Source organism: Manacus candei, unplaced genomic scaffold, assembly GCF_025592945.1.
Source record: "Manacus candei isolate 608988 ecotype Guabito, Panama unplaced genomic scaffold, ASM2559294v1 h1tg000018l, whole genome shotgun sequence".
Classification (NCBI taxonomy): domain Eukaryota; kingdom Metazoa; phylum Chordata; class Aves; order Passeriformes; family Pipridae; genus Manacus; species Manacus candei.
Genome location: NW_026138066.1, coordinates 10,572,408 through 10,600,204, shown reverse-complemented (window position 1 = coordinate 10,600,204; position 27,797 = coordinate 10,572,408). Strand labels below are relative to the sequence as shown.

General features: G+C 40.4%; 1 protein-coding gene across 5 annotated transcripts; it reads left to right on the top strand.

Moving 5' to 3' along the window:
• Positions 1-291: 291 nt before the first annotated feature.
• Positions 292-26,533, top strand: CUNH12orf75 (chromosome unknown C12orf75 homolog). Of its 5 annotated transcripts, none has more exons than XR_007904042.1 (7): positions 292-422; positions 7,259-7,283; positions 13,423-13,458; positions 14,638-14,717; positions 15,514-15,549; positions 16,721-17,123; positions 18,194-26,533. XR_007904042.1 is itself a non-coding variant. In XM_051784402.1 (6 exons), the coding sequence occupies exons 1-6, from the start codon at positions 380-382 to the stop codon at positions 16,726-16,728; spliced, it is 243 nt and encodes an 80-aa protein (XP_051640362.1). In that variant the 5' UTR covers positions 292-379; the 3' UTR covers positions 16,729-18,180. The 5 variants fall into 5 exon arrangements, 1 of the variants encoding a protein (XP_051640362.1); XR_007904044.1 differs by having other exon boundaries at positions 15,509-15,549; XR_007904043.1 differs by having other exon boundaries at positions 14,638-14,727.
• Positions 26,534-27,797: the final 1,264 nt, after the last annotated feature.

Below are 27,797 nucleotides of genomic sequence, written 5' to 3'. Positions count from 1 at the left end.
GCAGGCTTGTGCTGCAATGAGCCACATCTCCCGCTTAACAGCTCCAGGCCGGCCGGACGAGGGGAAAGCCGGGGAGGCGGGGGGTGGTCTTTCTCGGGGACGAACAGGGGGTGTGGTGAGGGGATGCGGTGAGGGGCCGGGGCTGGTGCCGGGCGGCGGCGCCCGGGGCCGGCGGTTTCCCGGGCGATGGGTGGGGAATGGAGGAGGAGGAGGAGGAGGAGGAGGAGGAGGAGGGTCCCCGCGGCTTTATCTCCCACCCGGCTCCGCCCGCCGCCGGCTGCCTCCCGTCGCCGCACCGCACCGGCAGCGCACCGCACCGGCAGCGCTCTGCTCCGCTCCCTGCGCACCGGCGGGCGCAGCGCCGGGCAGGGCAGCGCCCATGGGCTGCGGCAACTCCACAGCCGGCGGCGCGGGCGGGCGAGGTAGGGCGGCGGCGGCGGCGGCGGCGGCGGCGGTGGGAGGCGGGCGGGCGGCACCGGGCCGGGCAGGGCTGGGTGGGTGGGTGGGCAGCGGCGGGAGCCTTGGGCAGCCCTGCGGGTCGGGAGGCTGCGGGTCGGGGGGCCGCGGCGGGCGCACACCCACCCGCCGTGGGGCTGCAGACGCTGTTTTGGGGGATGCCCGTCCGAGCCGCGGGTATCGCTGCCCGCCCTCTTGCAAGAGCATCTTCCTTTCCCGAGCCTGATCCCTTTGCCCAGGGGACAGAGGATGATATGGCCTGCCGGGGGCACCGGCGGTTTTCTGGTGCCCAGTTGTCGCTAGAATCAGCACCTCCGACAGGAGCTGCCCAAGGCACAGAGAGCCCAGGCCGGGAACTGGACGTAAGGATCCCGCTGAGGGTGTAAGCTCCATCCTCTTTGCTTCCCTATAAGGCCACGAATGCCACTTCTGAAATGAATTTGTGCCGCATCTTCTCTTTGCTTGTCGGAGAAGTTGGAGGATATTCCATGATAGAGGTTTCATGCATATTAATATGTACGGCTGGCTGTTTCGTCCAGCCGGCCCCCTTATTTGTTCATTGTTGTTTTCAAAAGAGATAAGATCTGGGAAGATGGTGCTGTTGTGCTCTTCCTCCCCCCAGTCCCGGCAGAAAAGGAAAGTACATGGAAACTGATAAGTGGACCTTTGCCATGTAATTATAATATGAACATTTCTCAATCATTTTTCATCCTAAATGCACTTGACAAACACTGCCACCTGTTCCAGTATTCAAATACACAGCAAAACAGTGACCAGACCAGTTAGAATTACTGTATCTCCATCTCTTACTGCTTTGACTTACTTTATCCAGAGCTTCAGTGGTGCCTTGGGTGGTGCTAGTCTTGACTTGGTCATGCCTGTGAATGATGATACCTTCTCCAAGTTGTACATATGTATACCTGTTAAACTCTGCACTTCATGCTTACAGAAGAATGGCTTTTCTGCCTTTATTGCTTACTTGATTTCTATTAAACAATTGTAAATTAGGTTTTAGGTATCATGTGTATCTATCAGAGGCTTCTCTCATCCATAAAGAATGCACTATATGAATTTGCTTGAACTTTGTGTTCTTATTGGAGCTGTCCTGTTTGCACTCATGAATTATCTCCCATTAGTTGATTCCTGCATTGTGGTGAGTGGAAGTTCTTTCTGTATATGACAAGTCTACCTTCATACCACTGGGGTGATCCTTGTTCACATCCCATTTCTGCTTCCTTGGTGAAAGCACCAGTGCAAGCTTCAGAGAAGTTCAGAGGAAAATTTTGAGTTCATTATTAGTCCCTTTGTGATAGTTTCTAAATTAATGTTGATCTGGCCACCCTGTGGGACTTGTACCAGGATACAAATGGGTAAATGTCAAATAGACTTACTCTGACAGTGGTGTTATTTAGCAAAATATTTTGAACAAAAAGTTTGTTTAAATGTGTCCTGTTGCATTAAAGGCAGATATTTTCAGGTTTTGGCTTGTAGATTAATAAAGTGTTTTCACTGAAAGTACGACCCCTTCAATAGTTAAACTTACACTGTCATTCATAAAATATTTGAACTTGCATTTTTGGCAACCTTTTGCATGCTCTTTAGAAATAGCCCGCAGAACTCCAATGGCTTAGTGCACGTGAAAAAATAATGCCATGTAAAACACATCATTAGTATATTGGAATTATTACTGTTGCACTGGTAGACTTTTCCAAAGCAAATGCAGCTCTGAAAGGTCCAGTTCTCTTCTCACTTTCACCACTGCCAGTCAGAAAGTACTCCATGCAGTCTATGGTCTTAAAACAACAAACAACTGGTAATAAAAATAAGATGTCAGATGTCTACTATTTATTTGCTTTATTTAGCATTCCTTACAAAGTGTGTCTAATAAAAATTATTTTATGTAGGGGAAGGAGAAGATGTACCATTTTTATTTTGAATCCTTGAGCTTTTAATGAAAATGCAACTCAGTATGTTACCAAAAGGTATGAATACTGTGTAAATGCAAATTAATTTTGTGGCATGCACAGCATGACTACATCTTTAGTGCTAAAGTTATGACTATTCTACAGTCAGTAATGTCAAAGCTACAGGTACATAACATGTAATTAACCTGTAACACTCTGTCATATCATAAGACTAAGGATAATATTGTAGTGTACTTCGCAGAATACATTAAATGTGTTACGCCAGTCCCCATTTCTTACTTTGGTAAAATTCCTGTTGTAGCCTAGCTTGATTTTTCTTAAGTAGATGTATATAGTGATAGTTCATCTAATCATATTATCTTCTGTTGCATGGCTAGAATGACATCAGAGAAGCTATCAGCCCTATGGTCTGTAAGATCTAAACTAATAGACATGATCTAGAATAACATTTCTGTCTGTGGTGCAGTACTCCAGAACACCAACATAACTCAGAGTTTACATGTTCTTCCCAGAGCATCAGATAGTGGCGAAAAGCTCCTGAATTGAGAAATGGCAACTTCAGTTATCCAAGTAAACTGATGTATACACATCCTTCTTAAATCACCTGGCTAGTTTATGTGCTAACTATGGATTATGCTTAGGTTTTTTTTTAATTTTCCAACTTACTATTTTCATTATGTTTTGTTACCTCACTTTACATATCCTTCTTTCATGTTATTTCCTGGTGTTTTAGAAGCTCAAAAATAGCTTTCACACGAAGTTTAAACAGATTTATTAACTTCAAGTTTGGTGGAATGCCCAGGAAATTGTTCTGCCATTCTATTGATCAGGTCAAATCTGTGTACAGAACTCCCACCTGATGAGTTGAAGTAATCAATTTGAAGTAAATTGATATAATTCTGTCCTGAGTTAATGTGGGGTATAAATAGAATAAATTTATTGATGTTAGGACTTGATTCTGTATTGCTGACTTTTGGAACATATCAGAAAAGAGCCTACAGTAGAAAATTCATTTGTAATCTTAACAGTTGCATAGATGTACGTGTAATTTTTTTTTTGGGGGGGAGTTATTTGCTTTTTGTAACGATTTGAAAAAATAATGGGAAAATGTTTCATAATCTGCTCTAAAGTCAGATATTGGCATTTTCTTGTATCCATGTTTTTTTTCATATGAGTGGTTGCCTCTTATACTTTTTGTTTCTTCTGAAGCTTTTTTCTTTCACCTCCATTCATGATGCGTTTCTCAGCCCAGAGGAATATCGTCTGTGGCTGTCAATGTCTTTCAACCACCTTTTGCACTTGGCCTGCATTTACTGAAATCCCACAGTGTCACAAACAGCAGCTGCTGTTGTTCTGAAAGTTCAGAACTCTCTCTCACCAAATGGAAGATGCTTTGGAATACGTTCTTGTTCTTCTTGATTTGTGACTGTTTAAATACTGGGGGGTCTTTTGAGGGATCACAGCTCTACTACTCTAGGCAGAGTGTTTTTCTTCTGTAATCACTTGGGCTTAGAGCAATACGTGGCTGAATGGGCCTTGTTTATTCTGCAGGCTGTACTCCTCCTTCTGCAGCTCTAAAATTCCAAAATGCATCCACGGTCCTGCTGTGTAGATGGTGTGAGCAGAGAGGTCATTGAGGACAATTCAGTACTGCCTATTTTTTTGTAGATGCAGCTTCCTGGCTGCTCTTCAATCTGTTGCTGAGGTTAGGCAGGTTTTGGGAAACCAAATGAACAAAAGCCTATCAAGACAAGGTTTGTAGGGTCAAGCACTGCCTTTTTTTAGGCCAAGCTGATACAGTGGGAAAAAATGGACAGGCTTTCAAATATGTGAGGCTTTTCTCAAGTCATATATCTAAAACATGTCTCTGAGAGCACTGAGTCCTGCTGCTGTGGAACAGCTATACAGTGTTTGTGGATTGATAGTAAACAAGATTCTTTGGCTGAACTTCTGGCAGAAGGAACCTGAGTAGCTATAAAATTATGTGTTGCTCACTAAACATGCAAGAGTTAGACAAATATGTCAGTGAAGTAACGGGGTGAGGGCGAACAGATTGAACTTTATAAACAAACATGTCTGTATAAACTGAGATGTTATTGGTTCCTTGTGAAGTAATATCTGTGTATAAGTAGTGTTCAGGCTCCTTAGTGAAGAAAACCTTTAAGTTTTTACACAGATATTTTTTTATGGGCCGCCTCCATAAAATTATGTTCATTTGCAAGCTCAGAACTCTTGCAGGAAGAAAACTCTTTTCTGAACTGGAAATACTTTCAAATGTATAGTCAATCACTTCAGTGGTATTTGAGTGAATTTGAACCAAACACTTGTTTCACTTTTGCTAGTGAAAATGAGAAATAACACCTCTGAAATCAATGGAATCCCGTCAATGAAAGTGAGGATAACCTGTTTTGTTGTGCTTATAAAAAAGTAGAAAACAATGTATTTCTTATTATATGTAAAAGTGATCTCTTAAAAGTGGGTTTGTTTTTATTGTACTTGGTTCTCGGTGTTTTCGTGTGAAGTGCATTTCAAAATGCTGCAGTGATTGTTTTCAGCAGTGGTCCCCTCACTCACGTTCAAAGGAAGCAAATGCTGCCACGTGCGAATGCAAGTGGCACATTTCTGAATGCAGGTTCATAACTGTATAGGTCTATCCAAAGCCCAGCTTGATGGGTCTGAGTGACATCTGCTGTCCCCAGAGTGAGAATGTATGTTACTGTAATGCACTGAAGACAGGTATGGCACTGAACATGGGCATGGCACTGGGCATGGGCAGTGCGTGGTGGCTGACTGGAACTTGAGTATCGCCTCTGGGAAACGTAGCAGTACTGTAGGCACACAGTTCTTCTCACTCACCTTAAGGTTTCAGTTTGTGTATTGAACACTTTTGGTATACTTCCTGCAAGGAAAACATTAGTTTTTCAAGTGGGGATCTAAGTGCTGAGACTTTAGACTCGGAAAAGTCTTGGCAAAGGACTATGAACTTTTTTGGAGAAACTGAGTTTAATGCAGTGAGCTTAGATTAAGAAAATAAGAAAGTCATGGCTCTGGTGCAGAACAGGCACAGCACAGGAATAGCTTCTTCTGGAAAAAATTAAAAATCCTGCTAGCTCCAGCTATGGAGTTAGGCTTCTCAAAACCCATATTGTCTGAAGTGTTGCTGATGCCAAGGCTCTGTCTAGATGTGCAGAGGGGTGCCCTGAAGGTACATAGCTGAGCTGACTCTAGATGAAGTAGCCCTGGTAGCAGAAAATGCCTCCCTGCATCAGCTGAGATTGAGCTTACATGGAGCATTGCAAGGCCAACTTTCCACCTGGACACAATTAATTTGAAAGGTTTCCATGTAGTGCTTTATAGACGTGCCTGTAAAGCCAAAAAGTCTCAGAAGGCTGCCTGGTAGAATAAAGTTTTAAAGCAAGGGCCTGAGCTCATTGTGACTAGAGATACTCTCTCCAAATTAATTAAGAGTTTCTGCTGATACATGTAGCTGTACTGAGATTTTGCTGACTCTAGAAGCAAGACAAAGGGAAGAAATGTGTACAGTCTTATACAAGTCTAGTCTATGTTGTTACTGGGAAAAGAAGGGATAGTCAAGTCATAGGAAATGAGAATGATATTATGTTCAGGAGTTAGCTGTAAAAGGCGATGTTTCCTGCCATTCAAGCAATCGGTTCAGGTAGACAGAGCTGGAAAGCCTTGCAGAACTGCTTCTTCTTCTTTCCTTTTAAAATAAGAATGCAGAAGACATATCCTTACACATCAGAGAGACAAAAGATGTTTGCTATTTATGTATATTTTTCAGCCCAGGAAAAATAAAAGTGTTTCAAGAAATGAAGTACCGTGGCTGAAAAAAACCCCAACTTACTTCCAAAACTCATAAAATCTTTTGTATTGACAACTGGAGTTTCTTCAGGGTGAGCTCAGATCACCTATTGCTCAGTAGGAAAGGAGAAGTGAAAGGGTTTTCTGATGTCTGCCCTAGCTTGTGTAATTAATAGAAGGGATAATTTGCTGGTTACTCAGATGAATTATATACCAGAAAGGGCAACATGGCATTAATGACTTGGGAGGAACAGGAAAGAGTTTGTGCTTCAGTGAATGTTTCTCTCCCAGCAAGAAGCATCTGAGCTACCAAAAAAAAAAAAGATCACTTACTGAGACCAGGCAGCCATGTGGTAGCTTTTCTTTTTTTTTTTGGTTTGTTTGGGGTTTTTTTGTTGTTGTTGTTGTTTTGGGTTTGGGTTTTTTTGTTTTGTTTTGTGGGGGTTTTTTTGTTGGTTTTTTTGGGTTTTGTTTTTTTGTTTTTTTGTTAAATAGCAAGATGGATTAAGGGATGGTTGATCTCTTTAGATATCTGGGGCTTTGGATGGATTGTGTCCCAACATTTATAGTAGTTCTGCCTGGTTGTTTTATAAAACTCTGTTTATCTGGCAGGAAGAACAAAGCATCATTTTACACGTGTAGTGCCAACTCTACAAATGGCAGAATAAGAGGCATTTGGGAGTAACCACTTGGTTAATTGTGTCAACTTTGTAGCAGACCAAACCACCAGAAGACTGAGCAAAGCAAAGCATATAAAATTCAGAAAGATTAGTTTTGTCTTATGTTGCTCTCATCTTGAGTGACTGTACCTGAGCACTGGTCCACTGCAGGATAATTTTCACACACTGAGATCTAAGCATGATAGACTTAAGGGATAGTATGGATAAACATTAAGGATAAACTGAACAATCATGAGAAATGTACTCTTTGACACTAGCAAAGTTCTGTTGCTCTTTCTGCATTGTTTAAGACAAAAAGAAATGCTTACTGTGCTGTTGCTTGCTTTAGAGGATTATGCCATTATCTGGTAAACATGTACTTTTTTTTTTTCCTAGGTGCTACAGGGACTACTAAAGATGTGTAAGTACTTACTCTACTCTTCTCTTTCAAGTATGTTACCCTGGATTTATTTTCAGTCCTACTAGCCTTATACTTTAGTCATACATGATTCATCTGGCTCCTAACATATAATCAACACAACCAGATGTTTACTGTCTTTAGTGACAGCTTCCATCTCTGCAAAACAACTCCTTGTCTTGTTTACTTTTCCACTGATTTCTTCCCTTGTTATTTCTCTAAAAAAAGTGTCTTTTGTCTGCTTCTGTTGAGATAGTTGTTTAGCAAGGTGGTTGCTTCAGACTGCTTTTCCCCATCATGTGCCAGTACACCTTTTTCCCAAGGCCTTGTAATCGTGTGAAGCAACCACAGGAATTTCCACCAGACCCAGTGAGAGATTTAAAGGGCTACTGAGACAAATTTCCCCTTTCTGCATGAGACCCAGTAACCCATCCAATTTCCTTTTCAAAGTACCCACCTTCTCTAGATGTTCTCTGTATTAAAGATAGTATCTATCCTCTTGACACTGGGTAGCAGAGGGAGCCCTACCCATCCTGTTTTTCTCTAAATGTGCAAGGTCTGATCTTTATTGTCCTATTGCCTCGTGCCAACTTCAGGTTTTCAGAAAGGCAGCAGTGAAAAATCAACTTTTCTCAGCCCATTTTTCATTTGCTGATGCAGAACCATACAGGAACAGCTTTATTCAGCCATAAATTTATTTTTCTATCAAAGGAAACATTAAAGAACTCCTCCCGAGGTCTTGCGTTCTCTTTCATATAATTAGTATTTTCCACTAGAGTTTGCAACTGAGGGACCTGGGAAAGATTATGCAATAGGAACATTCTTCTGTTTTATTTACTTCGCTTAGAATAAGTACTCTAATTAGACAGAGGAATCCTGGTGTAGAAATGAGGGCTGTTGAGTCAGATAAACAAGTGGAGAGAAGAGCTTAACAACAGGCTTATCCTTGCTATTAGAGAGCATGGCAGAGAACTAACAATGGGTGTCACTTGGCTGGTGAACACTGTTGTCAGAGATCCTCTTGAGATCTGTGTTACCTATGCAGTCTGTTTTCTGGGTTTGCAGCACCAGACAATAAATAAATTACAGAAGGCAGTCTTGTGAGGAGCATCTTCTTGGTGCAGCCTGCACCATCTATGCCCTCAGCACTTCTAAATATATAAATCTACTAATTTAATTTATATTAGGGCCTTTTTTATTGTTCAAGTTGGATGATTTAAGGACTGACTTAGAACTGCATCTCTCTCTTTGCTATCTATAGTTTTAAATTCCAAAATCACAAGCACTGTTAAATTATGAATTTAGTAGGCATGTTTCTGTGTTTTTAAGGTATAGGGATATAGAGAACTGTATTTTTATGTGTGTAAGCGTTTATAGGGCCAGGCTTCAGGGGTTAAAATGAGAGCATCCTACTTATTAGTGTGAGATTGTCTGTCATGCTTCAAATTAATATTGAGATAACTTAGAAAAAAAAAATTACTAGTGCAGTTTTCAACAAAGTGAAAGGGTCAATCCTGGAGCCATTACTCTCAGAACTCAGAAATTTCACAGAGTATTCTGAGTTGGAAGGGACCCATGTGGATTATCAAAGCCCAACTCAAGTAGCTGGCCCATACAGGAGTTGAACCCACAACCTTGGTTATCAGCAACGTGCTCTAAGCAACTGAGCTAATCTCAGGGTTATCATTCAGATTAAGATTAGTAGAGCCAGCCAAACAACCCATGTGAGTAATAGTGTGGTTGAACCTTCTTGTCAGACATTAGAAACACAGATTTGCTAATCAGGAATGGTAGTGATGACCCAAAAGCCTTAAATTAGTCATTCTAATATTTAACAGCAGATTTTTGTGAGGGAAGAAAAATACCAGAAAAATTATTTTGGTTTCATAGTAATGACCAAGCAGATGTATATTAACTAACATTATAGATCCACAAAAGGTTTTATTTTACATCTTTTTACTGTCATCAGCTAAAAATGAAAAGTTTCTCTTTAAAAAAACTTATTGTTTTTTGCCATCGAATTTCAGTCATATCGATTCTGATTCAGAAAGGCATTTAGGTGTGTCCTTACTTAGAGCATGCTTTTTGATACAGAATCTAGTTAAGAGATTTCTCATTTCATGACTGTGACTCATTGCCAAGGCACCAGCGTCTCTTGGAGTGAGCAGCCAGGTGGAAGGCGGGAGGGCTGGATCCTGCTCTGAGCCGTCCTGAGTGACTGTGGGGAAGCTGCTTTGCCCTCTGGGCCTTGAGTTTCTCCGCCAATAGGATGGGGATGATGATATGATCTTCATATGGAAAGTTCTGCGAGGCTGAGGGCTGTGTGGCGACAAGAAGGACATAGAGTCTGAGAATGTGTTTCCACTGCGTGCTCCAACCCAGAATCTGTCATCCAGCTTCAGCCTGTGCTCCTGCCCCACTAATAAGGAAAAGTACATTGCTGCTAACTGGAAGAGCTCAGATATAGCCAGGGTAAAGTATACGCCAGAAAGTATTGCAATGCCTGTGGTATTCAGAGTGTGGGTAAGTCTAAGGGAAGATTAGTAACAGTAGGAAGAAAAGGACACAGAAGTTCAAGCTTGTTTCAAAATATTTGGAGGAAATCTATCAAATACAAATGACAGGCCCTTTTTCCCAAGAAACAATGAGAATCTTAGGAGTAGTTGTCTGTCACTTGTGCAAAGTTTAGTGAATCATTGCTGGTGGGACTACTGAGCATAGCTAGAAAGAGTCTGTATAATGCTCAGCACAAACAGAGCCATAAAACTGAGGTAAGAAGAATATGGATGGAATGAATTAACATGAATACCTGTCATTTGATATTTAAAATATTGGGTGAGAAATGGCAGCTTCTTTTACCATCAAGTGGACATAGGATTGATGAATGTAAAAGCTGACAGTTGAACCAAGCGTGGTTTTCAGACTTTGGGTGACAGGAAGCCTCTTGGGGTAGACAAAACCCTACCAAAAGAAATACTTATTCAGCCAAAAATACAATGCCGTTGTGTGGATTTGCTGTTAAATCTGGCTACAGGACTCTGCCCACACTACCTGCTGAAAACTGTGCTCTTGGTTCCTCTGCAGAACAAGTCAACAACATCTGAGGGAAGAGGCAGCAATACAGTAGCAGATCAGCATGAAGCACATTGGACTATTAAGTTCCTTTTGCTGTCTGTTCCTGGTGTGGAAAAGCTTATCCTAGCTTGCTCTCCCTGGAGAACGGTTAGAATTCCATATCCTATACGCTCTCTGTGAGTCCAGTAGATGTGGCAATGGGAACACAGCCAAAACTAAGGGAGCTTCTTCCCATTCTCTTTTCCATGTGGTCGAGTGTTGCCATTGTAGCTCTGTTCCCCGGAGCCACCTGTGTTCACCCAGCCTGGTCACAGAAGCAGTGGCTCAGCAGACATTTGAACATGTGAAATTAGTTGGCTCCTTTCAAGACAGGCCCTTGAGCCACAGTGTGTGAAGATAAGAGGTGTGTGAATATGTGTCATAAATAAACTGGAGCAGCACTCCTTCTCATGCTGCTTGGAAAGGAGTCCCCAGAAAGGTGTGGAAAATGATTTCTTCCTTAAGTGCCATCAAGAGATTTTTTCTTTCTTTTCCTTTTCACACTTCCACATTCCTTCTGTCTCTGCTCACCTCCTCTTTCCTGGCAGGACTACAACAGTTTGCACCTGATCATTACCCAGCCCAAGAGCTATGGTCTGTACAAACCCACATAATTTTTGCTGTTGCACATTTGAAGGAAAAGGTATTGCAAAAATAGACTTTGATTTATAGCTATTAAGAGGAAAGGAAGAAAGCAAACTGTTTAAAAAACTCTGTCTTTTAAATCACAGACCTGGATAATTTGTTTTGGTGAGAGATTGACAATCATGGTCAGTGATACCCCATTACAAAACATTTCTAGAACAGAAGAAAATAGCCCTGTTGCCTTGTAGAATTTTTTTTAAAACATTAATTTCCTGTTGGACAATATTGATTATTATTCTTACAACTCTATTTTAGAGGAATTGTGTATGAAGTTGTCAGTGCTTTTAAAGGATTCTTTTCCCTGGACAGTAGTTAATCTGGATTATAGAAAATGTTCCCAGCTGTATGAGAAAATCAATCCTGTGACACATTCAGTTGGTTCAACAGAAATAATTGTGATCTTTTGGCACTCAAAATCCCTTCCTTGAAGTAGTATTTGCTTGTTTATTTGTTTTTTTTTTTTTAACCTAAAAATACATCCTCATTTCTACCCATTAATATACACATGCTTTCCATTTTCTTCAGGAGAAACTGGACCACAGTAGGACAGAGCAGTTTCACAGCCTTCAAGGAAAGTTGTCTCTGCATTCTTCTGGCTGTGTGTGTGAGGACTCTATGGTGACTTAGGCTACCTCGTGGGGTCACAGGAGATGTGAGATGCCTTCTGAAATGGCACTAGCTCTTCCAGGGAAGAATGACAGGAGGGCCAGAGAATGATGAGTTTATTACTCGGTCTCTCTTGAGTGGTGAGATGTAGACAAAGACAGCAGATGAGGATGCCCAGTGCTATGCCTTGCACGAATATCATTTAGCAAAATGGCAGCATAATTAGATTTACCTGAAACCTCTACTATTAAAAAGACCTGTGTACCCTTACTCACTGTGCTGATGCAAAAAAGATAGTCGTTAATGTTCTGCCACTTAGAAAGAAAGTAGATGTAAGAAGATTTCCACCTTGTAGCAGTATTTTTAAGGTGTTTGCTACTCTCACAGAAGAGTGCTGAATGAGTTTTAAGGGTGTTTTCTTGCATTTAAGACTTCATCTTGCTATGAGCTCCCTGCACTTCAGACCAAAATCCCTTCGACCTCATGGGTCCATAGGGGCATACAGCCCCAACGATTAAACAGTAGGCACGTGAACCTTTTAGGATAAATTAATTACAGTAAGAAAATTGTATATTATTGTTCAAGATCATAGTTCAGAAATGCCTACAGTATGGATTTAGCCCTAATGCTGGGTAAAGGCCAGCTCTCAGTTTTATTGCCTGGGAGCAGAGCACTTCCACAGCAGAGCCCTCCTTGGGTTGTGGTGCACCTTCACTCTTTGCAGCCTTCCCCGAGGCACCACTGTGGCCATATTTCTTGGCTCCCTGAGCTCCTGCAGTGCATGATTCCTTCTTGGGCAGTTGTCATAGTTGCCCCCAGCTGTAGGGAAGGAGTGAAGGATGTCTATGGACTGAAAGGCACTCAAGTTATCTTGCCTCTATTTTTATTGCTAGGTTGGTAGGTTACAGACCAAACTGAAGTGCAGCTGCTGCCCCAACCATACCAGCCATGCAAGCAGAGCTCAAAATCCAAAAATTTAATAAAAGGTGGGTGAGTGATTTTGGTAAAGACTGAGGTTGAGGCACAGACTGAGACTGCAGCACAGGCACTATAACCTGAGGGAGTAAGAACAATGTTTTTATATTTTCCATACTACATTTGCCTTCACATCAGTGCTGATTACTTTACCCTCTGCTCTGGTTCAGCTACACTGGACAGTATTTCAGTGGGGAGCATCAAACCTCAGTGACTCCCTGTCTATCTACAGACTGACCCATGATTTTATTCTGAAGATAAAAGAGAAGTAATTGCCCATTTATGAGGGATTGATACCAGTGATTTGGTTTGCAAACAATGGACTTCAGGAATTGCAGTACTTCATTTTATAGAGAGGCCCTGTAGCAGCTCTTGGCACAGCTGCTGTGAAAGTTTCTCTCTCTTCATCCTCACTCCCGTTGCTGCAGGGATACCCAGGGCCTTCCAGTCCTCTTTTGGGGAAATAGGATGCCAGGCTTGCTCCTGCTAAGTGTGGAGCAGTGTGAGGACTCATTGAGGAAAAGTGTTGATTTACCTGTTTCAGCTCCCAAATCTACTTTCAGGCATCACTGGTAGGGGTCATGAAAAGTAAGCTGCATCTATTCTCAATCCCTTCTTTCTTCTGTACATTCGATTGGAAAATTGTCACTCTTTTTATATCTGTGTGAGTACTTTATTGAATGGTGGATGACCTGAATTAAACTGGGGTCAGTAATGACCCCCTTCTTCCTTACTCCAGATGACCATAGAGCACCTGAAAGAAACAATCTGCTAATGTACTTTGTATCTTTTGATGTTGCAGAGCAGAAGAATCTGTATCAGATGATGACAAAAGGAGGTAGGTACTCGACTGGGGCTGGCTTTATTTGCAACAGGCTACACTGAGTTTTGCCACCAGATATAGATCCTTCCTTCCTTCCTTCCTGATTCCCACCAACACCGACTAAGCAGAGAAAAAGAAGACAAGAGGAGGAAATATCACACAGAGCCTGGTATTGATAAGTCTGCCCACCCTGTTATTGAGTTGGGGAGATGGGAACTTTGTGGCAGAAAGAGCAGGTTATCTCACAGCAGTAGGTGATGGATAAGTGCTGGATAAGGGCCAGAGGCCTCTGCCTTCACACCAACCCTGCCACGGAAGATGCCATTTGCACTTGTGGGAGGTCTCTGCAGGGCTGGAAGTTGAAGGAAGTATGAACCTATCATCAAACAAATTAGAAATCAACTCAGACCCCCAGGAGCTGAAGCAGATGTGATTAACTTGGCATCTAATGGGGCAGAGCAGTGTAGTGGGAGCCTCTGCAAGTAACTCCAGGCACAGCGGAGGCTCTTGAGACTCAAGAGTTTTATCTCCCTGCATCAGTTAGTCCCTGCTTTTCATACAGGCCTCAGAGCCAGACAGTATGCTCTGTGAGGCTTTGAAGGGGAGAGGGCTATGAAACTGCTTAACACCCTTGTGGTTCTTCCTGCTAACAGTTTTCTGCAAGTGTGACCCTAAGCAGGGGGAAGCAGATCCTATTTATTAATGAGGTCAAAATGCTGTTTAATTGGTGTGCGTTTTTTGAAGTGAGATGCTTTGGTGGTCCCAAATGTCAAACATCACTATGAGATAAGCTCTGTCCTCAGCTGGATATATTCAGTGTCTAGAAGAAGTTGGGCATGTGGGGTTTATTGTCACAAGACAGCTGGAATATAATGATAAATAAATAAATTTTCACTCAATTTTTTTGAGTGAAAAAAATAACTCCTTTCACATGTTTGGATCCCAACTAAGAATAAGAGCTGGCCTCAAGGATTTTTGGGGTTTTTGCTTGGCACCATATTAGCAAGGATGTGGCACTTAATATGCACTTCTCCCACGTCTGTGGAAAAGAAGGGCTCCTCTGTGGGTGCTCATGCAGAGTGCTCATTTCTTTGACCATCCATGGTCTTTGTGATGCTGCTGCGTGATGTTGACATTATAGGGAGAAGTGTGATGATTAAGCTCTGATGTCTCTTTAATTGTTTCTTAAACCAGGAACTATGGAGGTGTCTATGTTGGCCTGCCATCGGAAGCAGCTGCCATGGTTCCCAGTCAGACGAAAGCTGCACCGAAAGGTATTGCAAGGTTGTGTATTGCATTTCTCCTGCTTTCTATGGTTAATTTTATCTAGTATGTCCTTTAAAAATCAATTATTATTTCAGACAGACTGGCTAGCCTTGGAACCTCTTAAGGCAGCAGACCTATTTGTAATTGTCACAGTGATTGTTCCCATTTATTTTAATTTTAACACGCTTTTGCAGAAGGATCCTAGAGGGGATGCTGACAGTGTGGTACATTGTCTTCTGAACAGCTTCTCCACACTCTGAGTGCTCTGTGAATTGAATGAAAACAAAACCCTGTAAGGACTAGGAAGCTGTGATAGATGCACTTGCAGGGCCTCAGCACTATTTTTAGTTTTGAAGGTATTTACTTGCATTGTGGTGAATTCCAGTAATAACAGTTAGTAAGTGCTTGCTTTCAGGTTTATTTCTGTTCTTACATGAAAGCCAGCAGAAACTGTTTCTTTTCCATGTTATATTTTTGAACAGTGGGAAGAAGCATTACGTTTATGGGTACTTAATAGAAAAGTCATAAACATGTGATTATGAAATAATGTAATATTCTTTTGATTTAATACAGCAAAATGCTGCTGTCACATGCATACAGCACAGTGTTTAGTCACTGACTTCTAAAATTTGCTACAAAACAAGAAAATGAAAAACAGTAGCATTATTAACCAAAATAATAGTAGCTGGTTTTGGAACAGTACTATCTTTGTTGAAAGGTTTTTTTTTTTAAATGGTATTCTAAATTAGTGATGCGTTACAATGTTTTAACCATCTTTGTCTTTTGTTTTCTAATTAAGATTAGAAGGAAATAAAGACATCAAGATGCAAACAGCTGGAGGTACAGTATGTCTTAATTAACATTATGTGCTTGGCATGTATTTGTTGAACAGAAACAAGGTAGCAATGCTCTCTACACTGCTCTCTGGTGAAGTACATCAGCAGTGCTTAGACCAGTATCTGCACAGACAAAGCTTTTTCCAGGAATGAGTAATTTGCAGCTAGAAAACATCTCCTCTCTTTTGGGGAGGACTTTGAGGACCAAAGTGTGTCACCCACTACGTCACGTACTGGAGCTTTCCTCTTGCTATGGGAGAATCTGTGGGGGCTTCATTTTCCACCAGCTAAAATAGGGCATTGAAGATTTATAGGCTCTGCTCCTGATTTAAGAGTTTTGAATAAATAACAAAAAAAGTCCTTTATAAGTTCATGTCTGCAGAAAAATAAAACAATCTAAGTTTCCGTTCAGAATTTGAACTAAGTAAACATTGACGATTTTTGATAGGGAACTGTTTTGATGTCTGGCCAGTGAGGAGCAGGAAATTATAAAGCTGCCAGCAATTTCCATAAGAAGCAGAAGCCTTTTCTAATTTAGGTGAAGAGCCAGTTTTGGCTGGTGTCAGTGCTGGACGCAGGCCTAGTAGAGTGGAACACACATATAGTGTTATCTTTAATCATATGAATGGTTAAAGCTCCATGGGCTCTTCTAGCAGCAGTCTTAAACAGGAAGACCTTCAGTTGGTCTTCACAGCTAATTTCAGTAACCTGGCTGAGATGTCTAAGCTATTAACACCATCACTCTTGACCAGGTCAAGGCTGAAGCACCTTCTTCAGGTTGCAGCTTTCCATCTGTGGCTTATGAACAGAGTCTGGATTAGGTCTTTGTCTAGGTGCTTTAGTTAAATACCTGAGGTCAGGTAGAATCAATCACTTGATGTTTTTTGCTATTTAGAATAGTTGAAAATGCACTTTGCCTTTATTCATGCAATACCAGGGCTTGCCTGCTGACTCAAGTCTTACACAGATGATCAGCTTTAAATCTAAAAAGGGTTCTCTGAGCTCCACAAGTTTATGTGCATGTGTGTCTGCAGGTCATAGACTACAAATCTCTCAGCTTTTAGTGACAACTTAGTTCTCTGGTTTATGCATAGTGTTCCTGTATTGCTTTACCAATATTGCTTTACCAGTCTACCTAAATCTGTTCCTTTCTTTTTTTTTTTTTTTTTTAACAGTCTGCTAAGACCAGATGCCAGTGCTTTAGAGAGAGCTGTCTTTGTGCTGAAGAATTTTATATTTACGTAGCCTTCTGGAGAGCAAGAGAGATTAGAGCACCAAAAAATCTAAACTGTTGCAAGTTCCAACTACGGGTAAAGCTTAAAGTACAGCGTTGCATCAGTTTCCTAGGATGGTTGTATTATGGAAACCTCCTCCTGTTCTCCAGTGAAAAAGGAAATTGGTGAACTCATGGTGGATGTTTCTGCACAAGAGCTAACTTTGATGATCTGCAACTTATTTCTCTGTGGCCATATTGCAGATTTCATCAGCTATCAGCTACGCTTCATATATTTTCTCCAACAATTTTTGATAGATTTTATATAGAAAACCATCACTACTGTCCACTCAATAGTTCCTATGGTAGGTTCCTGTAAATTAATTGTTAATTTAATTCAGAGTAATATATTTCACATGTTTGCATCTTTTTGGTAATATTGCAAATTTTAATACTTACGCTGTGAAAACTTAAGAATAGGATGAAATAAGCATAAGATCATCAGGTTCTTTATAATTACTGCTGTCACTTTTTTACAGTGAGACAATATTAGTGTTTAGTTTTCACCATTTAAAAAGATATTGCTCAAGGAAATTTATTTCAATAAGAACAATGTACTTCATCATAATATTTACATGTCTGTTTATGTTTTTCTTCAGCTATATCTCTTTTATAAAACACTGCATGTAAAAAAATTACTAATGAACTGAATTATTATGTTATGTGTTCTATTTCATGTAGTATTATAAGACAAGTCCTTGCATAAGGATGAAGTGATAATATTTTCAGAGGTGGCAGGACTAAACTCCAGTGCTGTATCCTCCTGAATTTCAGAGGATTTTTGCTCACTATTAGATTTTTGTATCCCTGACTCATCCATAAGCATCTCCAGTATGGCAAATTGAAACAGAATGAGTGTTATTATTACTTTAGCAAATTTTTGAGGTTTTAAAGTTCATTAAGTTAATAGCAACTGTAAGTTTTCCAGTTAACATAAAACAGATTGTACATTTCCATATGGCTGAACAAGTATTTAAATTATTAAAGCCTTTTGCATAGTTCTTTAGTAAAATTTTTTAATGAGACATGATATGCCATACACTTTAAACAAACAAATAAACAAAAAAGCCCAACTCATACCACATTAATGTATTACTGTAGATCAATGACCACTTTTAAAATTAAAAGAAAAAGAGCCAACCGGAAAATTTGGACGTGAAGAAGTAAACCACTGTGAACCATGAAATTCCTGCCCATTTAACTGATACCTGTCATGACCAATGAACAAGGTTTGACTATAATATCCAGTAACTTGCAGCTTTGACTTTTAAATAGAGGTAGTTTGATGTGAGGCTTGCAAAAAGAGATATTTAAAAATATTCCTTGCTTTTCCATTTTTTAAGTATTTATGACATTATTTATTGCTATTCTCTAGAAATCTGCTACTTGGGTTATCAACGATTTCAGGCTTCCAGCTCCTGAAGACAAATATGCATCTCATTCTTGACCCCTTCGACCTCAAATCAAGATGAAATAAGCTTGAAGATTAAGATGTGGTGTTAAAATATCTCAGTGTGAATGAATGTCTGTTGATTTTTATCTGCTGAGTCTTGTTCTTGCAAGCCAAGCTGATGAGAACTCAAGTAGCACTGAGTAATAAACATGCAGGCTTGCTTCTCACCTGCTTACCGTAGTATAAGGGTATAGTTTCCATTTCACGTGTTCCACAAATGGTCTAAATGGTTTGCACAGCACAAGTTTATTTAGTACAAAGCAATTAGGCCCACGCCTGACCTGATCACGATTGCCTTTCCCAAAGCAGAAAAAACACCAGTCGTCCCAGGATACATCATCGTTCAGCTAGTGCTCGAAAAGCCAACAACAGATGCCAGTAATCAACCCAGTTGTTGGTCCACTTCTATCCTTCAGTTGCTGGGAAGAATCATCAAAAAGGTGGACAGGGCTGAACTCAAACATCACTTGTTCTGCTACTGACATCCGAACCCCCATGTGTGGGCAGAGGAAAGAAAGAGGTGATTGCTAATGAATAGCTCCCACCAGTTGGTGGTGGGACAGTTGCAAAGGGTATTTTACTTGGTTTACGTCATTGCTTGTTTTTCCTGTGCAGAGCTAAAGAGAAGCTTGGAGCACTTTGCAGAATTGGTCTTTTAATGTTTCATCCTCTGAATGTGTGGGAGGTACGGTGGTTTCTTAATGTTTTTGTTCCTGTGCATCATTTACTCTCAAAAGCTTACTGATAAACTGACAAATGTTCAGCATCATGGACTGGAGTCTCTAAAATAGATACACATTTATTTATGCTACGCGGGCCTGTACCCATCAAACTAAATAGCCAGGGCCATGCCCTTGTCTCTGATTTGCAGACTCTTGTTTTCCCAAGGACAAGATCTAGAAACTGCTTGACAGGACACTGTATTCTGTCTTGGTTGAATCCCACTTAGGGAACTGATTTTCTGCTCGTCAAAACTCCTCTCTGGTGAGCAGCCTTTGTTAATAAAAGCACATGATCTTTCATGGAGAAATGGGTGTATCTGCTTTTTAAAACTTACAACCTATAGATATTTCTGTTATGAGGAGAAACCCTATATGCCAGCTTCTAGCTGTGCATTTGATGGCATCTTTGGAGAATATTTAGGCACTCAAACGATGGTTCAGTGTGAGAATTAAAAACAGAACACAAGCCATTGAATGACAGAGCTATTATTAAGGAATATAGTATTTATGAAGAAGAGACATTTAAATGTTGGGGCTGTATTACCATTTCCTTTGCTGTTGTCACTCTGTCTCCAGCCAGAGCTGGGGAGCCAGTGAAAATAGTTCAGCAAAGAGTGGATTAGGGCTTTATGATCTCAGAATATCTGATCTGAGACTCTTTGACAGCCCAGAAATATGCAGGAATTCACATAACTCTGAGAAGTGACTCTTGAAAAATTCTGGAGTATGAAAGCATAGGATTGAAACTACAGTTTGTGATTAGCTGAAAAACAATCAAAATATCTTGGATTGCAAATTTTGGTCTAGTACAAACTATTTCACCTCAAAGACAGCTGCTCTTTTGAATTATGCTGATAAGACAGTGCATTTATTTTGCTTTCTTCTTAATGCAGGACCTGGAGCTTTGTTGTAAGGGCCCAACTTCTCAGTGTCTGGTTAGTCCAGACAGAGGCACTGCCCATCTTGTGTGTGCCATCCACATCCTAGTGTAGTTCAGAGGATGTGACATAGATCTAAACCTCTGTGTTGCTCAAGGGTTAAATCTGTCGCTAAGAGGGTTGCAGAAGACCTGGTAAATGCTGTTGTAAGCTCAGTTAGGACTTCATTCACTAGAAATGAAATCCTTTCATAGCAAAGAGTCCAAACAAGGCTGATGCTGCAGAAATTCGTAAAGGTGAAATTTGTCTCTAATGAACACAAGGTACTAATTTACTTGATTTCATGCTGCCTGTCTAGCAGAGGAGTCTGTGCTATATTGGACTATGGCTGAAATGGCATCACTATTCCCTGTCACCCACGCAAGTCTAGCAATTCTCAATAATCGTGCTTCCCAAGCTGATCTGTTTCCTGCAAAGTAGACCTCTGTTCCGTTCCCATGGTGATCAGAAGTGACAATTATTACGGGCTGCTACTACAGTTTCTCAGTTGTGTGTGCCCACTAAAAGAAGCTCTTACCTGGTTACAGTCCCTTGGTGTTTTGCAGTACATCGTTATTGCTTCCTGTTGACAGCAATTTAAACACTTCAGGTGAATTGGCTTTATGGAGAACATGCTGAAGGAAGGGGATTTGTGGAGTATTTTTGTTTTGCAATGTATTTAGAACAAGACCAAGAAAGTAATGGCTCTGTAAACTTTCCATAGAACAATGGTGTGCCAGTACTGCAGGAAACCTTTTGAGGCTGGGCAGAATGATCCAACCCTTGTTTTAAGAACAAACATGCACAGAACTTAGATTTATCATAATAGGAGCCATTTAATTTTACACAATCTGACAATTTTTGCTGTAACTCTAGGTTTTGCAAACAAGAGTATTTCCCAGGCAGCAGAAACCTGTCACCCATCTGTGGGACTTTCTGTATACTGGTCACTATCTGGTCACTATTAAAATACCTACAGCTGAAGGTAGGACTCTGCTTGTGAAATGGATCATTCTGTGAAATGTGGTGAAACTCTCATTAGAATAACTGTACTGAGAAAAGAATTAGAAAGATACCATTGAATGAAGCCTGGATAAAAGGGGACTTCCTGTGCCAGAAAGGAGGAAACACATAGAGAAGGAGAATTATGATATTATGCAGTGAAGACAGATGTAGAAAGAGGTTAGGAACATAAAATGACATAAAAAAGGAAATACTTTAATTAAGTATCTGCTCCATTTCTCTGTGATTCTAATCTCTGGAAAACAGAGAAAGAAGTAGACCGCTGCCAAATTGTTTTAAGACTGAAGAGAAAGGGGGATTGGCTTATCAGTTCATTCCAACAACCCTCATAAGCCTGAGACTGCAAACCTGTGGGGAAATAACTTGTCTCACTTTTATTTGCTTCATGCCTAGTGTAATGAGCCCATGAACCTTATAGGTCCTTTTGGGTGTTACCAGTATATATAAATATCCTACCGTCTCTTTCAAAATTTCTGTTGATGTTCCCTTAGTTTGCCTCTCTGTTGCAGACTGAGAAAATACACAATATGTAAAAATAATTACCAGGGTTAATACAAGAAAAGATTACAGAACATGTGAAAAGGAAGCAAGAGCTTAATCTGAAAAACAGGATCGAGTTAGAACCTAAGCTTTGGTTTAGTTATGCCATGTATTTTAGATTTTTTGTATAATTAATGAATCACTGTGCAAGTGGTTAGTTTTGTCACAGCACCCTTTTTGGTACTCTGGGAATTATCAGTCCGCTCACAGAAATTTTTTTTCTAGTCTTTGATTCCTATGTTATAGGAGATGGCACTAATGTGAAATACTAAATTCTGCACTTTGCCTTTGTTGCCCACTTTTTATGTTGGCCAAATCTCTGTGTTGTCTGTAGGATGGATTCAGCTCCATAAAAACTGAGCTCATTGGATTCTTACCGTGAGGCTGTAATTCAGAACAACATGTTAATTAGAGGCAGGTCATATTTGCTAACTGTTTTGTGGGGGACTGTTGGAAAATGTAAGACTTTGTTGCAGTTAGGGAGGTAGTCAAACTTTGGAGAGAATCCACACTATCACTACCAAACTTTACTTGACAGTATGCAAACATAACACTACACACATAAATAAACAAAATCAGGGAGGTAACACACACCTTTGGGCTTACATCTAATATCATATTTATGGTTATATAGCACTGGACACTGACTGTAACTTTGAGCTGTGAATATTTACCTACAGCTAGGTTTGCATCCCCCAAATGATATTGCTGTAAGGAAGCCTTGGAAGGGCTTCCTAGTACCTGGTTTGTTTGTAGGACCCTCACATGCTTTTGAGAAATCAACAAATAGATTTTCTCTAAAATTAAAATATTTAATCAGATCTTAATGGATAAATAGTATCAACTTGATCAAACTCCAAATATCTGCTTATTATAACAATGTACTTTGTCTTTGAAGTCTCACATGAAACCAGTTGCCTCCTTCTTTTTCCTCTTACAAGTTGTGGATTACTTTAATAAATTCTTTTAGTTTTACAAAGTAACTGCTTCGAATCATCAGATAAAACCAAAACAGTTTTGGCAGGGAACTAATTTGTAATAAGGAGACTGTGCCAGCCTGGGGAAACAGAAGTTCTATAAATTTCAAATTATTTGTAATAGCATGAATAATGGTTGGAGAACTTTCACAGCACTCTTAAAGAGTCTTTGTTTAAGACATCATAACTTGTATAAGGATTGCTTCTTGAGAAACCCAAGATTTCCAGTGAAAAGAGCCCTGAAAATCACTACTTGGGAAATAAGTTTTGATTTATGATAATATTTTTTTCAAGAGCAGCGTTATATTTTTCTCTTTGAGTTTCGAGAGGAAGCCAAATTCTCTTTTGAGCCAGTAAGGTAAACAATCTATCTCTCCTTGCCTGCAAACAATTGCAGACAATTCTCATTCAGAGGTACAAGAAAAAAGATAAATGGTATTGGCTAGCTCTATCATGGGGACATATATGTTTATACACTTGAAATTAATTCAAATCTTTAACAAGTTAAGATAGATTAGACTAGATTTCATGCTTTATCCTTTGAAGTATTTTCATTAAATCATGGTATTATTTTTTTCCTGTTGGTTGAAGTAATCCCTGGCGAAACTATTTCTTCTGTATTTTTTGGAAGAATGCGTAATTCATTATAGTTTTCAGCACTTCTTGCACTATTTCCCATTTTTATCTTGAGTTCACCTTCTGGCATAAAACTCTGCCACAGCCTGGGTTTTACTTTTGCTCAGGTGAGCACTCCAAGTGGATGCCACTGGAGAACATTTTACCCTGAACACTGTTTTTTTCAGCTTTATTTGAAACATGGGCAGTGCTGCCTGATCATTCTCTAGGAGGAGTGTTTACTGCACGCGTGACTGTATCATCTGGAGACTTGGACTGAGATGGTTTTAGGAATCTTCATTACCCATGAGGGTGTTGAAAGCTCATCTTGCCTCCTGCATGACACCTCCTTGTCATGGTTTAACCCCAACCAGCAGCTGAACCCCACGCAGCTGCTCACTCAGTCCTCCCCAGTGGAATGGAGAGTTGGAAGAGAAAAAGAGAAAAAATTCATGTGTTGAGGTAAAGAAAAATCCACACACATAAGCAAAGGAAAACAAGGAATTCATTCACCACTTCCCATGGACAGACAGGTGTTCAGCCATCCCCAGGAAAGCAGGGCTCTGTCACCAGTAACAGCCACTTGGGAAGACAAATGCCATCACTCTGAAAGTGTCTCTCTTTTGTTCATCTTCCCCCAGCTTTATATTCTGAGCTTTATACGCTGATATGGAACACCCCTTGAGTGGGTGGGGGTCAGCTGTCCTGGCTGTGTCCCTTCCCAACTTCCTGTGAATCCTCAGTCCACTTGCTGGCAGGGTGGGGTGAGAGGCAGAAAAGGCCTTAACTCTGTGTAAGCACCGCTCAGCAGTAATGAAAACATCCCTGCATTACTGGCACTGTGTCCAGCACAAATCCAAAACACAGCCCTATTCTAGCTACTCTGAAGAAAATAAGCTCTTATCCCCGCCAAACCCAGCACACTCCTTCAAATACACCTGTGGACAAGCAGCATTGTGTTACAAAGTTGGAAGGCACAAGATGGTGGGAAAGTGCCTCCATCACAGTTCAGTTTGTGCAGTGATGTGCAAAACAAGAGTAAACCTTATTGATACATTAGTTGGATAGTTGACTTTGCCACATTTCAGAGTCTCTTTAGAGTGACTTTCAGTGATGACAAAAGGAGCAAGAACATAAGGAATCGGGTCCTGTCATACAATATCATAAATGCCTGTATTAGACATTACAAATGATTAGCAGCATCCTGTGTACTGTCATTGCATTTGACACAAAGTAGTTGCAGTCTTGTAATAATTTCACCTGCACACCTCTGTAGATAGTAAGGGAAATTACTCCCAGTAGACAGTGGCTGATCATTTGACCCGTAGATTTTCTTGCCTAGGTCATGGAGTCCGGCTGATATTCACAGAGTGTATCTCTTCATGATCTGGACACCCCCACTTTGCAACCTGCTGGTTTTGCAGTGCACCTCTGTGGTATCTGCCAGCGTAAATAGCCAAAGTGGTTTGAAGAAACAGCTGGTTGATTGGTGGGGCAGAAGGACACCTCCATAACATAGTCCCTCTGTTCATCCCACTGTCCTTTTGTTGCTCTCGGGGAGGTGTGGCAGCTTCACACCCCCCAGGGGAGCAGCCATGTGCTAGTGACCCTCCCCAGGCCAGCTGTACCACTCCATACCCACCCTGGACAATGGGCCAGTACAGACAGCACTGCTGAGCTGGAGAGGCTGCTTTGGGCTTTGGCTGGCTGAAGTCTGAAGTAGTGCTGGGAGTTGTTTTTCTGCTTCCCTTGCTCTCTTAGCAGCAGACCCCAAGTAACTGCACTGGGTTTCCTTTTATGTGCCTCCTGAACAAGCCTTATGTTCAGAGCTGTGCTGTTGACAATCAAATTAATCATCATCCCGTCAGCAGCTGCACTTTGTTGGGCTCTCCCAGCAGTCTTAGAATCTCATCCCAGGCTGTAGGCTGAATAAATCCTTGTCCAAAGTTGGTCAGCAAACCGTGCCTGGCCTCAAGAAACAGCTTTGATTAGGGGCAGCAAATTTTTTGCTATTATTCATGATTGTTTTCTTCAAATGTGTTTTTCTGGGAAAGAGTCCTACAGACCTGGATGGCAATGCTGGCTTCTTGAAGCCTGAAACTTTGGCATACTTTACAGAAAAGATGTTCTGATGAGAGAGAATCCCAAAGCAGGGGATTTAGGATTTAAAAAACAAAACCCCTCCAAAATGTGTAAGGAATCCTATGTAATAAACCTTGATATGCCTCTGCTGCTCTCATTTCTGTAACACTGAATTGATTGCTCCTTAAAAGCTGCAATTGTCTGAAGTTTTGATTTCGAAGTATCTATACATGTAATTTTAGGAGTTAAAAATTTACCTTTTTTCAAAACACTTATTTCAACTTTTGAAAAAAAGTTGCCCTATTATCCCGATATCCAGGAAATATCCCAAATCAATTAATCAATCACTGCAAAGCTCATGATTATTTATTTTTCACTTTCGGGTTTCATTTTAATAGATAGACTCAAATGCTGGTATTAAAATGAGGGGTTATTTCATCTAACAAAATATTTAGCAATGACAGTGCTAGCAGTACTACTTGTCACTTTGGCATTGCCTGTGACAAAATTATAGTTTATGGACATAACTTAAAAATCAAATTATTTTAAATAACTTTGCTTCTAAAGGAACTTTTAGGTCAAGTCTGAAAGATCATATAGAGTATATAAAAACATTGTCTCTGAGCTACTTCAGATTGTCCTCTAAGCCATAAAAATATGTCTCTGAGGTTTTTTTCTATAATGAAAGTCATGCTGTTGTCCAGTTGATTCATTAGAGCTCTGGTCTAGCCTCTTTACAGATGCTGCTATTATTCTGCAATGAAAAAAGGCAAACAGCCATTTCTGGGTGCTCTGTAAAGTCTGAAAAGCAAGATAGCTTAAAATAAATGTTTGTACCCTGCTGTGTTCTTATGATCTCCAATGCACTTTGGGCACTACTAAACTATAAATAAGATCAAAATATTCATTCTCTCATGCTCAAAAAAATGTGAAGAATGACAAAATGAAGCTTCTTGATATATTTGTATTATGACATATTTTGACAATGTGATCGATATTGGGGTTTTTTCCGTGGGATACATGCTACAATAGACTAACCTAATTAGATATCTATGAAAAAGTATATTTTCTCTTGAAATTTTGCAAATACTTTTTTATTCATTTTATCATTGCTTTGTCATTGCTTTGGGCCAATTTGTTTCCCAGGAATGTGCTTTCCTTGCCTGTACAAGTTTGACAATAAAAATGCGGTTTTTCTGTCCTTCTCTTATTTTTGAACTACTGACAGCTGGTTCTTTGTTATCCAAAGATGGTGTTATTACCAAGGGCAACATCTGCTAAAGATTTTCAGTTGCCATCTAAAATTCAGAATGAAAATGTCAAGTCTCCAGCTTGATGTATTTCAAATTTTCTGTTTTGCCTTTACTGTAATTTACTGAGAACTCGAATGTTTTCATCATGATACTGAATGGGTTAAAATAAACATAAAAACAACAAGAGGGGTGGTACCCTTACTGCTTCACAAAAACTAGTGTAGGTACATCAAGGTATGAAAGACATTTGAAAAGAAAGCCCAGCACTTGCCTTTGGGTGGACAGTCACTCTTTGGGAGTGTGATGTGAAAATGTAAAGTTTTCCTAACCACCCAGATGACAAGCCTGTAAAAACAATTAATCACTCATTTATTCTCTCTGTGTCTTTAATTTTATTTTTGTTGTTGTTGCTGTCATTACTTAAAGGTAGGAAAAAACTCAAAGTACACAACAGCCATTTTTCAGCAGGTTCTTTGTTGGTTGTCTGGTTGGTTTTGATTTTTACTGTTTATCTTATTTCAGAGCTAAAAATAGCCATGAGGGGCTGGGAATCAGAAACTCCAGCCTTCCTTGTGCCACAGGCTTGTTAGTCTTGGCTGAATCACGTAGGTGGAATCCTTCAAAAACAGTTTTTAGACTTGATTGGTCAAGCAAGGGGCTTTTGTTTGAATGACATCTTGATACTCCTTCTCTGGGGAAAGCTGAGCAGAGTTTGTAGCACTGTGCACATTTCTGAGGCTCTTGGGGCCACCTTTGAGGCTGGGTGACACGGTGAGGAGACCACACTTGACCGGCAGGTAGCCTAGCAAAGGGCTGGATCTTCCTCTCAGCCCTCTCCCTCCTTTCTGCTGCTTCGAAGAAGTTTCTCTGCCTGAGAAACACAGCCCCAATGTATTTTACATCAGCTGGAGAATAAAATTTAGCACCTCTTATGAGTGCGAAAAAGGAAGGTGAGGGTGAGGGGTTTGGCGGTGAGCAAAAAAGCAGGAGTGTGTTAATGATGTTGATGAATTACTGTTTGTTGAAATGCTACTCCCTGCATTTCTTCAGTGGAAATTACTCTTTCCTAGATGGAGAAGCAATCAGTAGCTTGACTTCATTACAAATGCCAAAAAACATTACTCACGTTAGCAAAACAGCTTTTTGTTCTGTCCTTTTATCTCTTTAAAAACCTCAGAACCTGTTACTGTTTCAGTAACAGCTTGGAAATGAGTTGGTTTTTTTGTTTTCCATTTTGGGTTTTGTGTTTTTTTGCTAACTAGGAAAAGCAAATAATCCCTGATTTCATTCCCTGTTAAAATACATCAGTATAGATCCTTCTGTGAATTGTCAATCACATTTGCAGCTCTGTTGAGGTCAGAGCAGCAGGCACAGCAAACCCTGTGAGCTGACCAGCA